Raw genomic sequence first — 12,881 nt, 5'->3', positions numbered from 1 at the left:
AGGAGTTCTGTTGCAGAGGATCAAAACATTCCAAAACTAATATCTGAAGGTACACCAGTAGTAAGCGATCCTTACTAAACCAAACTCTTTGCAATCTTTGAAATCTTCTTGAAGATGTTTACCCATTGTATGTATTGTGTCTCGTATTGGATAAGAGATGCCATCTTGTGCAGTTTGAGATTTTTATGTGTTTGTTGTTTTTTTTTTTTTAATCCATAAAGTGCAAGACATACTGGAATTCTGACAAACCTGTAACTGTGACTGGTTATATTTTTCTATATGTGGTTTATAAAATTGTAACACATCCATGAAAAGTTGTATTAATTGTGGGGAGGATGTTCTGAAGGTACAGCCTTTATTAGGCTGAAGAATTAAGAGGGCAGAACTCACGCATCAGTAGGCCATCACCTAGATTCTGATACCTCTAAGAACTTGTGCTATAGCATGTCCATACCAAGTGCTATAGAATGTCCATACCAAGACCTATCACAAGTCAAGTAGGCATATGTACAGACATAACATCTGAATGTGTCCCAACTTGAAACGCTTGCCTAATTCTTAGCTTCCCCCTTTTGAAAGTTATGCCGAGAGCGTCATACAGTTATGCCGAGAGCGTCATACAGTCGCTGTAATTACACAAATTCTTTCTCCATGACAGATGGGCTGTTTAAACAGAAGCAGATGAAGGTGGTCAATTTGTGGATACAGCAGATTACATATCAGTAGCAAACAAATCATTCTCTGATTCACAGTACTACAAGCAACCTAACTGAGAAATCAAATAAACACACAAATACTACATTAACAGGAATGGAAATAAGACTCATACTGCATAGCAGTTAAGAGTCCTTATCATGAGAATGAGACCAACTAAACTACATTTAACCCCTGTGTGTAAATCATTCCCAATGAGCAGAGGTCAATTGCCTCTTTACACCCAGGAGCTTGAGAGCAGATGTAGGACAAAGGCCATCTGGTCAATAGAGTCGACTGTAGACCTTTGAGAAGAAAGTCCCTGCTAATTATGCCTCCCTAAACTGTGGGAGCGCCAGAGCCAATGTGACACTCACTGTGTAATTCCCAATGTAATACCAGCAACTTCACACAGCCAGGACGCAAACCGGCGTTCATCCTTCTTTTTGACACCCCCTGCACAAAACAGGTGGTCCGCTATTACCAGATGAGCACCTCGCGACACAGTTTTTATAGGTATTGCTAGCTCAGCCTCAAATTGTCTTTTTTTTTAAGTTTTAAACTGACCAGACTTCTGTTGGTATGAAAAAATCACATTCAGTTGGACGTGTGATTATTTGAAACCTGCACCACCTACCAGCTATTTAGTGGTTTATTACTTATAAGCATCCACACCTACTCTGATTTGATGCTGCTTCTTATTGTACAACCTTAAGCGCTCGTGTTGTACATGAATCAGTGGAAGTAGCAATTGCACTTTCTGAGGTGTGACTGGCTTACAGAGTTGAAAAAAAATGTGATAAACAAATAAGCAAACTCGTCTCGACTGCGTTTGCGTCACGAGGTTCGGAGTTCTGACTCATAAGATGCACAACATTGCTGTTAGCCTATCTAAACCCATCATGAAGCCAATAGTGCAAACGAGAACAGCAGGAAACTTTACTGTTTCACCCTCTGTAGACTATTAAACAAAGCGATGAGTTCAGTCTATACCCCGGTACTTGATTTGCAATAGTAGCAAATTAAATCAAAGCTTCCCAAACTTTCTTGGTTTGCAGCTCACTATGACATGAGGCATCCCAACTGCAAACCCCCACCTAGTGAATCTACAGAAATGTGAAAGGTGTACTCCTATTACACCTATCATATACATTGTTGTATAATGGTACATATTGTCAGATTGGGCATTGGAAATTAAGAATTTTTAAATGTAAGATAAAGCCGATATCCAGGTAGGAATTGTTTCAGAATAACGCAGAGCACCTAACGGAAGCGTTCATGTTGATCAATTGAGCCCCGGTCCTGGGATTTGTGCTTGGTCAGGCACCATGGCAGTTTGGGAGGGACTATTTCTGTGCTGCAGTCCCCCTGAAACCATATTTGATTCATCCCTGGGAACCACTGCATTAAAATAACACTGCCTATAATAGATAAATACACAGCCTGGTCTCCGATGCAAGAAATCCATCTAGTGTAGACCAGCACACATTCCCAGTGCAGTACAGCTCTTCAGTGAGGAAGCTCCCAGGGATGAATCAGCAGCCATTCTCACTGCTGTGTGAACACTGGGGGCCCTATATGCCAGCACACTCTCCTCTGGCCACCGGTTTAAAAGACGTCATGTTTGTATGATATGTCGTGGATTGTTTAAACAACAGGTTACACTACTGTAATTCAGGCTTTCAGCAGTCAAAAATGACATGTTAAATCTCAAGATATTTGGCTAAATATACAAATGGCAGCAAAATGCTTCACAAAGTTTTAAATAAGCATAGTTTTATACATTACAGCTGTAACCTGCATTGATTTTAATCAATCATTATGAAAATGAAAAAAAAAAAAGTTTCATCCTGAAACTTGCCTGATAAACCGGGTAACATATTTCTCAGTAGAACATATTACTCCAATTAGTGTGTTACCATTGAGATTCCAAATATTCAGTATCAATTACATAGGTTAATAACCCATTCCATACCCTCACCACTATCTGTGTAAAGAAGTGTCTCCTAACCTCTGTCATATGTCAGTCTCCACTCAAAGAAGTTCAGACATGCAATTTAAATCTTTTACACAACTGAACCTAGGCAGGCCTAGAGAGTCAGGAGCTTACCCTAGGTCTGGCTGAGGGAAGGTGGCTGTGGGAAGGAAGGCAGGAGAGGTGGAAGCGTCTTTTCTGGAGCTGCACAGATCCTCTGTATGAGACATGGAGGCAAGATACATAAACAAAGCATGGTGACATTACCAGAGACCCTGATCCTATCAAGGTCTAGCTACATGATAGCTACGTGCTAGCCTCTAAATTCCAGGCTATCATGTACTGTATTTATATGCCTATGTCAGCTAGGATGTCTAACTGCTAACTATTTTTTCTTTAAAAAATAAGAGATAAAGCAGTCTTTTCCTTCAATAGCAATCACTGCTGCTGTACCTAGAACAGAGTGGAACCCATCCTCCCAGTCCTCCTGCACAGGGAGCGCTCTGCTCTTCTCCTGGACTGGGGTTGCACTGAGGCACCTCTCTGGCTTGGCTGGGAACAGACTGGGAAGAGGAGAGAGAGAGAGCGAGAGAGAGAAATAAAGAGAGAAAGATCGAGAAAAATAAAGATAAATAAAGAAAAAGAGAGAGATGTATGTTTTGTTTGCCATCAAGAATATACATGTAATGAAAGCACCTTATTCCTTGCTTTGCTGCAGTAAGATGTTTAGTTTTTTCTCTCAGTGTGCCAATACATTTAGCAAGGATTCCCCCTGGGAGCAAAGACACTTAATAAAAGAAGAATGACTGTCATTTGCGGAGACTCAAGGAAACAATTATGTGACTGTGCATCACCTTCCCCCTCCCCCTCCCCTCCCACCACCTCCAACACCCTTATTTCCTTTCTCAAACGAAAGATTGGTATTCCTGTCAAATGAAACACACTAAAATACACAGCACTGCAACAGGCCTTCGAGAGCTGAATTATTTAAGGCTTCCACTTGAATATTTCTTAAGGAAAGGCAAACGTAAGAACCTTTAATTTACTCTAATTACCCCAGATTTGCTGCTGTTCATTAAGCAACACTACAGAATGACAGCCTGTCACCACCCGATTTCTGCATCGCTTCCCACTGAAGCATTAAGTTTCATACGTTAACCAGGGAGATACAGGCTGCCATGGTGGCGATTGTGATCAACAAAACAGTGTGATCCCTAAATAGCCTGACAAAGGAAACAAGCCTGCTGCCAGGCTAGTCACCAACTCACACTGCAAGTGCAAGATGGCTCTGTGTGTGGGGACCGCAGCTTGTCAATTGGCATCAGAAGTTGTGACCATAATATTAGAATGGATGTGTTACATCTACCCACTGACTGCCACCATCTTTTTTTTTCCCCTTCAAGGTCTAAATGTTTAATTATGTCTTTTATACCAATGTTTACGTTTGGTTACCATCTAAAGTGACTTTGTAATTTTGAAAGGGATTCACCTGTGTACATCGCTTCATGAAGTTAATTCGCTGTCATTATAAACAAAGCCAGGAATGGTCAGCCAAAGCGGTTAAGTGGCCACACCCTCAGTATTAGTACTTCTTATACCATTTTCACACAGAAATGCAGCTACTGTGCCGTGTCTGAATTGTTTTAACGCGTGTGTAAAATACCCTTTCACACAGCATGAAATTGTGCTATCTATGCCAGTGTAATACCATCCTAACCCATTTACACAGCCAAAGAGATCGCACGAGTACAACTTTCAAACCTGTCAATCAACATGTTGTTCGTATGGCAAAAACAGACTGTTCTCGTGCAATCCGAGACACTGACAAGACCTAACACATGCACGCTGTGATTAATTTGTAAAGAAAGAGGTGCCGGGGTGCAAGCAATAACAATAATACCAACCCTAAGCAGTGCAAATTCAAAATCATAACATGTTTATTTGAAAAAGTATACTGTGGTACGTACTAGTGTTAGATGTTTACAATCACATATTCTACATCATATACAAAGTATTAGTACGTACAGAAAAAAATAATTAAAGGGAACCGGTGTATCCGCTTAGGCAATAACACCATGTAAAACATTTTTTTTTGGTCGTTTAATGGTAGTAAGTGCTTATATTTTACTAATTGCTTATGCCTCAAAAGTATAGAAAAATGGCTATTATTCCCCACAAACTTGCTTTTGTGACCAGGACAGTGATATTTTGAAATGTACCTATTTTCCAGAACATTCCAGATAGATTCAGTGCTGAGTAAACTTGGAGTAACTTCTAGAACTTTCCAGTAATATAAATAGTAGTATAAATACAGGGGCCTTAAGCCCACCAGTTCAGTTTAGTTCCAGCTGCCTAAGTGGATACATATCTGCATTTTTCTGAGATGGCATCAAGAGGCTGCAATGGTGGCATTCCTGATGGGTCTCCAAGGTGGTTTTACCAAGTTTCCCTGCTATCTTTGCCTTTGGGACAGCAGGGACACCAAGGCGCACTACCACAGGCTGGACTGGCCACAGCGGACCGAGTTCTCTGTGGGGAGGAACAACGTCAAGTGGGAGCCACTGGTGGACCCCCGGAAGGTGCTGATGCCACCACTGCACATCAAATTGGGCCTTATGAAACAATTTGTCAGAGCTCTAGATAAGGAGTCGGCAGCCTTCAAGTACCTTCAAGACTTCTTCCCTAAGCTGTCTGAGGCAAAGGTCAAAGCCGGTGTCTTCGTCGGACCACAGATAATGAAGATCCTGGAGTGCAATGAATTCCCCAAGAAGCTCACTAGTAAGGAGAAAGCGGCTTCGAACAGCTTTGTCGCAGTGGTTCGGGGCTTCCTGGGCAATCACAAGGCCGAAAACTATGTGGAGCTGGTTGAGACTGATGAAGAACTACGGCACAATGGGCTGTAGGATGTCCCTCAAAGTCCACATCCTTGATGCTCATCTTGATAAATTCAAGGAGAACATGGGAGCGTACTCGGAGGAGCAAGGCGAGCGCTTCCACCATGATATACTGGACTTTGAACGCCGCTACCAAGGACAGTATAACGAGAACATTCGTGAAAGTGATTTACAGTATAATTGTAACTCTCAAAAAACTACTCACTTCTAAATCTTTTGTAGTTATTTTTGTATTACTTTAGTATAAATACATGTTAATTTGGATTCATATGTTGTTTTTTTCTGACTTTATGTGAACGAAAAAACACACATTTGCCCGTTTTCCCATTGAAAATAGTGATATTTTGAAATCTCACTGTCCTGCTCACAAAAGCAAAGTTTGTGGGGAATAATGGCCATTTTCTATACTTTTGAGGCATAAGCAATTAGGAAATAACACTTACTACCCAGGAACAAAAGATTGTGTTACATAGTGTAATCTTTATAACCTTTATTTGTATATAGCACCTTTCAAAGTGAACCACCATCACAAAGCACTTTACAAGATACGAGACTCGGGTGTGTGAACTGTGCATCAGTTGCAGAGTCACTTACAAGAACATCTCACCTGAAAGACTGAGCACAAGGAGGTTAAGTAACTTGCTCAGGGTCACACGAGTCAGTGGCTGAGCTGGGATTTGAACCGGGGACCTCCTGGTTACAAGCCTGTTTCTTTAACCACTGGACCACACATAACTTCTGAAGCGTCATAGCTCCTCTGTGTGAAAGCACCTTTAGACTCCTTTCAGATAAACAACACTGCAACCATCTTTACTGACCAGTCACTTCCGATTACTCCTACATTACACCAAATCAGTAGCAGGACACTTGATCGGTCTTAAAAGACCTTTGAAACAGTGGTATTTGATTGCCTGTTTGACATGGTAGTCTTTATTTTGTTCACCCCCATTAGTAATGTATATATAATAAGTATGGACTGGAGAGGAGGCCAACAGTGTGAAAGTGTGTCCCGCAAGGGAAGAACTATAGTTCCCAACTATGACGCCTGAAGCTGCTGGCTGAGGGAACTGTCCTGTGGCGGTTAACTATAGATCTTCCTGAGGGGTCTTTAGTTTTCTTCTATGAGCCGAGGTGTGCAGTCCATATTGATTTTATGAATCAGTCAATAAAAAAACATTTTTTTAGTCCATATCGCATAGTTATTAAAGTTCTTTTGGCATGTAATTGTCCATCTGGCTTTCTCACTGCAACACAGAATTCTCGGAAGAGTCCGTTGAGCTTGTGAACGTCATGTTTATTTGCATCATCCAGATGGATCTGTTTGAATTTTAGGAAGTCAGAAACAACACTAAATGCATGAAATTTCTCTGACTCTTTAGTGTTAGCCAGGATCTTTGTCTGTAGTATATTCTGTAATTAATTTTCTGTTACATGACAAAATCGCTGTCCAGGCCAGTCCAGGTGAGGGGCTATCCACCGTTTTGCTGTGTTGTGTGAAATCGACCGGAAGGACGCTCAGCAGAATGATGTCATTTGAGGAAGTTTGAAAAAAAAAAACTATTGACCGTAAACAGCAGGCACGGGGGCTCTATAATAGTTAATCTCTTTTTGGTCGTGCTGATGAGGTTTTAACCAATCACATGCCCGAATTCCTATGTGTAAGGAGCAGCGTTCCCCATCCCACTAAGCTTTTATAGATACTGAGAAACTTGCCGTTTTCACTGAGAAAGGGTAAATTATCAGTGAGAAACCTTCAGACCACGCATTAACCCTTTTAATATGTTTTTGTTGCATTATACAATTTTGAAACAGTATTCCAACACAAGTATCTCAACAATTTTACAATTTACTTTAAATTTAAACAAGTCATTTATTGTGGCTCTGCCTCTGATTTTGAATCATCCTCTGATCCTATGCAGCCCTGTCGGTTGTTATCATAGATATAGACTGCATGCTTAACTGGTGGCCTGCATAAAATTGCTTTATAATACTACATAAAACACTGGCATCTGCACTGCCTTCAATTGTAACCATCTTTATAGCTACTAATTGTTCCATTCTTGGGAATACCAAATTCCGTTTTTTCAAAAATGGCCAATTCCATTTGTTCCCACTTTATATCAACATATTAATAATTAAATATGACATTTAAAGGTTATGTTGGTAGTTAAAATAAGTAAATTAATAAATATTACCACAATTCTTTTTTCAATCAGACTCTTGTTGCTGTAATAGATAGTAAAGCACCTGATGACACTTCAAACCTGTAATAATGCTTTTAGACATCACTTGGCTCATTGCTGGCATTAAAATAAGCAGGAAAACCTAAGAATTATATTACAACAGTTCAGAAATCCAAATGTCCAGCACAGTTGTGAGAATCATATTTACAGTCTTCCACTAACAAAGTAGTTCAGTCTATAAATAAAGGTGTTAGCTTATTGTTGGCATTTACAATAACAATAAAAAATATGAAACATTAACAGTCCAGCAATGTCATGTGAGTGTAATCCTAGATACGGTACTCCACAAATTAAGTTTATTGTTTTACTGGCATTATAATATAACCAGGATAAAATCTGAAACACTGATAAAGGCGTGTTGACTGACTCGTTGCTCTAAAACAGGTTCACTGCTATGTATTACCCAATTGTAATTTAAATAGCGCCCCTTTTAATGTAAACGCATAATTAATCCTCTCAATTGTTTCTTTCCTAATTCTGCAGTGTTATTTGTAAGATTTAAAGAGGCGTGTCTCCAGACAGAATGTCTTTATGAAACCAACGGTGTGTAGACTACATCCTTTACACAGTAAAGTGCTCAATTTCCTTTAAGGATTGTATAGCTAGAAAAATAGTTTTGAGCTAATTTCTGCATCGTCAAAAAATATAATTCAATTAAGAAATGGCCATGGTTTGAAATTGCTAATTATAGCTTCGTTAAAGGCAGGTAGCGTGGAATGAAATAAACTAAACAATAATGAAATATGCAATTAATTTAGCTTACTTTGGGAAAAATCCGCCTTGAGCGCAGGACCTTGGGTCTTAGTTTTTCAGCACAGAATGCAGTGCTTTGCCATTGTTGTAGTCTTATTTGCTTTCTTCTTCTCTACGTGTTTACGACTGGCATTATGATATATAATGGTACTGACTTGTACATGATCACACGAATTACAGCAAAACCTATACTATTGCACCATCCTCCTACAGATAATCTGATTTCTTTTAACTCTAAAATAAATTTATTTCTTTTATTTCTTTTAACTGAAACATTGCTTTTTTCTTTGTTGGTGCAGCCTCCATGTTGAGCTTCAGCAGAGACATGGGGTGAAGTCACATGATGAATAAACTCACAAAAAAAATGGCCATGATATGTCTTCAATTACTACACACTTAAATGTTTATTTTCAACTAATGTGCTGATTACATTTTTACCAGTTTCAAAACGCTTGAGATGATTTCTGAAATGGTCGTTTTTTAAAGGGGTAATAAAACCAAAAAAAGGTCAAAGTGTGAATATTGTGATTTGTATTTGTTTACCAGAGTATTTATACTTCTAAATAATGCAGGAAGGATGTGCTTCAGTGATTTTAATATTGAATTATACGATGAGTTAAAAGTGTAAAGTTGATGAGCAGCACTCTCTATAGAGGCAGAATCGCCAGACGCCCGCTTCGCCCGCCCTGTCCCAATGGATTCGCTGGTGCCCGAGCGAGCTCTGCACTAATGTGACGTGCATGTTTACAGAGGGAAATGAGAGAATCAGCTGCAAGGCAGACACAGATATGCTTCTGTTAATGCTTTGTAAGAATGGTCTCAAAATAATAGGTTTACCTCGAGAGGCTGGAGTCTCGATTGAGGTTGATATTTATGATAATAACTTGCGAAAGCTAGTAAACTGAGTGCGAAGGTTTTTGCCAGTTACTGTGAAAAATGCACACATTTAGCTGGTAAGGAGATATAACTGCAGTGTACAAAAATATTGTTTTTTGGATGTACACAAAAAGGTTTAAATGAAAATAAAAAATATATACATTTTAGGACGTTTCGAACAAAAGCCCTTTAGCTGTGTAGAAAAAAAAGTTTTTGTCCAAAACGTCCAGAAATAAATGTTGGGTGGGCAGCACTGTGGAGCCAGCCCATACCTGGGTCCAGGAGTGGTGCTGCCGTTCATGTAAACCCTCTGCCCAGGCTCCCTCAAGGGAACATCATGGATCGATTCTTCCAGCTCTGCCACAGCTGCATCCTGAAACCTTATTTCACAAAGAACACAAAAACACTTATTTTTAAACACACTAAACACGCAGAACAACAAACTCACAGACTCTGAGCCAGACTCCTCCTACATCTGCTCCAGAACAGTTTCAGCATGAATTCAACTGCTCCTGCGGATTTTGTACCAGAGCGGTAAACAATCCTATAACCAGGGACAGGTAGTAACAGGAGCCAATATCTGTACATGGACTGTATTTATTAATTTGTAATCATCTTTATTATTTAGGATCCTCATTAAAAATAATAATAATGATAATAATCATGTCTGTGCGGCTGTTATATCATTTTATACAGTAACTGCCTTCATTTTGTACCAGTATTCACTCAATCATACATTCCAAGCTTTTTACAGAAATATTTTTAACCGCTCAGGTACCACTTGATTATTACACGATTACGAGGATCCTCTGTATGTGCCTATACTTGTTTACAGATATAAAGTACTAACACAATACACTCAACATTTGCAAGGATAGACTGTACATGTTTCCCCCCTTTACTCCTCTATTGGGTCTTAGTAAGTCACCCTGCATGGAATTATTGTAAAAGATCAGAGACGCTCATCTAGTTTTACAGACTCAATCAGCACTGACCTTTGACTACTTTATCTAAATCTCACATTGGGTCATGCAAGATCTGTGAAATCAGACACAAGTGATTTAACCTATGCCAAGTCTAGTTTCTGACTGTGGTCCCTGGACTCTGCATATACTTTGATAATACCTGCTCAAACTCCTGCAGACTCTTATATTTAATATATTAGTATTTCATGAGATGCTGTTAAGGTAGTGTAGCCACTCTTCACAAGTTGGGCATAACAATGACTTTTGTAATGGATTTACATTTTCTGTCTTTGATGTTCACATTGTGGTACAGCTGTACATTTACAAAATTGTCTAATGACCCAAATGGGATACTTCCCTGGTAAATAAAGTTTAACAGCAGGAGTTGAGGAAGTTATTTTTTCCTGTTGAATGTATTAGGACATTCCACTAAAAATATAGAAGGGTTGGTTGATTCAAATCAAGTTGATTTAAATCGATTGTTTTTGGGGTTTTTTTATCATTGATTTAAATAATTTTTCATTTACTACCCATTTTATATAGTTTCTCAAGGAAAATACACGAAAGGTATGTTTTTAAAACCTTTTATTAACACAAACATCTTAAACCCTTACTGTCTATAAACAAAAACTCTTAGGGCTGTATTCTGATCACAGTGCAAATGCCAGTATGTAAGAAAAAAATGTAAAATACTGCACTGAAGCGATTCAGATAACAGTGCAATATTCTGAAGACATGTCACAACGGCCTGTGTTGCCCTACCAAATTATTGAGACACACATAATAAAAAGAAAGGAAATCAAAGAAAGAAAAGAAAAGTGACTGGGATGAGAGAGGGGGATTTTTCTCTGGCGTACTCCATCGCTAAATTCTTGTAGTTCACATATTGTAGTTCACATTTAGAGGATGCCACAATGACAGATAATTTGCTTTATTTATGTATTCATTTAAGATTGAGTAATTTACTTTGGTATGTAACTAATCACAAACCACCATTTCCAACATCCTTAAATTTACAGTAGCTACAACTACTTTACTACAAAAAAAAAAATCCATAATAAAAAAATAAATAAAACAAATAAATCAATTTAAATCAAACTAATGTCTGTTTAGTATGAGAAGTTGTGTTCAAGCGGCAGCCATTTGCAAGTATGAGAAGCTTTGTTCAAGCTATTTGGAGAGCTTACCTGCTGTAGTCCAGACGGGATTGGCTGAGCTGCCTCTGCTGCCGAAGGAGCTTCTCCTCCTGCTGTGCCAGTAGAGACTGCAGCCGCTCCCTCTCCACCTCCAGCTCCAGCTTCTGCAGCATCAGCTTGTGCCTCCTCTCATCTGAAAGCCCCCTGCTGCCCTGGGGTTCTGCCACGTCAGCTGGGGATGGCGGCTCCGGTCCAGTCAGGGAAACCTCAGGAACCTGCCTGCCCGAACCCTGTGCCTCCCTGTGGCAAGAGTGCCGGCCCACACGTGGTTCAGTCATCCCTGCGTGTCTCAATTCTCCGTTCATGAGCTGAGCCTCTCTAAGCTGATCAGGACGTCCCGGACGAGGCTCGCTCCCCCCCAGCTGTGGCCTCAATGGGAGCCCCCAATACTCTGGAGAGCCGTCCTCAGAACCGCTCCCTGAAGGAGCACCCTGTTGGAGGGGGCTGTGTGCCTGCCTCGCTAAAGCAACCCGCTTCTTGTCTCTGTGAGAAAGCAGCACCTGAAAGTTCAGCCCACCTGATCCCCTTCTGGGAGAAGGCAAGCCAAGGTAAGAGCCATCCATGGCTGCCTGAGGCAGTGGAGCTGGGCTTTTCTTACCATAGGGCTGCTGAAAGACATATAGGGAAAAAATAGACATTAGAAGCTAAAATCAGGATAAAGTATGGTCAAACATTGATTGAAGTAGGTGGTGGTGGTGGTGGTGTTCTGTTGGAGAGGCAACCTTTTAGATAAGTGAATAGACTATTAAGCCCTCACATTCCGGTTGTCTTTGCTAAAGAAAACTATGTTTTACATGTGACCTTTAAAGACGTTATCGTTAATGAAGCAATTCTGTACATCCGATCTGTCGTGTAATTCCATTGGCTATGTAGACCTTGGCTTTGAAAGAAGCACATGCTGTAGAAATCATGTATGTTGGTTACCATACAAGGTTAAAGAAAGCTATATGACTTATTTGCAGGTAGTTTGTTTAAACATACTTGTTTGGTTATTTCACCCCAGTACTGTATACTAGGTATCACGTTAGAAAAATGAAAGTACTTGCTTTCTTAACATGTGCTTCTATGAAAACAGATAAGTTAAAAAAAAATTTTTAAAAAAAAACATTTATTATATAGCTAATAGTAATACTAGAGAATAAGTGAATTACAGACAATACACATGCATAAGAAAATAAACACACAAATTGAACCTGTGCTGAGAATTGTGAGTTATCAAAACAACACAGCAGCCGCCTTGTGGCTGTACTCCTGAAGGAAGGCGTTTGGCGCGCTACGTTTTCCAG

At 39.8% G+C, this 12,881-nt stretch overlaps 1 protein-coding gene across 1 annotated transcript; it reads right to left on the bottom strand.

Moving 5' to 3' along the window:
- Positions 1 to 2,781: 2,781 nt before the first annotated feature.
- Positions 2,782 to 12,569, bottom strand: LOC121308193. The gene is made up of 4 exons (XM_041240462.1): positions 11,587 to 12,569; positions 9,707 to 9,814; positions 3,122 to 3,231; positions 2,782 to 2,885 (listed from the first exon to the last, which is right to left on the bottom strand). The coding sequence occupies exons 1-4, from the start codon at positions 12,231 to 12,233 to the stop codon at positions 2,800 to 2,802; spliced, it is 951 nt and encodes a 316-aa protein (XP_041096396.1). The 5' UTR covers positions 12,234 to 12,569; the 3' UTR covers positions 2,782 to 2,799.
- Positions 12,570 to 12,881: the final 312 nt, after the last annotated feature.

This window comes from Polyodon spathula, unplaced genomic scaffold, assembly GCF_017654505.1.
Source record: "Polyodon spathula isolate WHYD16114869_AA unplaced genomic scaffold, ASM1765450v1 scaffolds_565, whole genome shotgun sequence".
Lineage (NCBI taxonomy): Eukaryota > Metazoa > Chordata > Actinopteri > Acipenseriformes > Polyodontidae > Polyodon > Polyodon spathula.
This window is presented reverse-complemented; position numbering and strand designations above follow the sequence as displayed.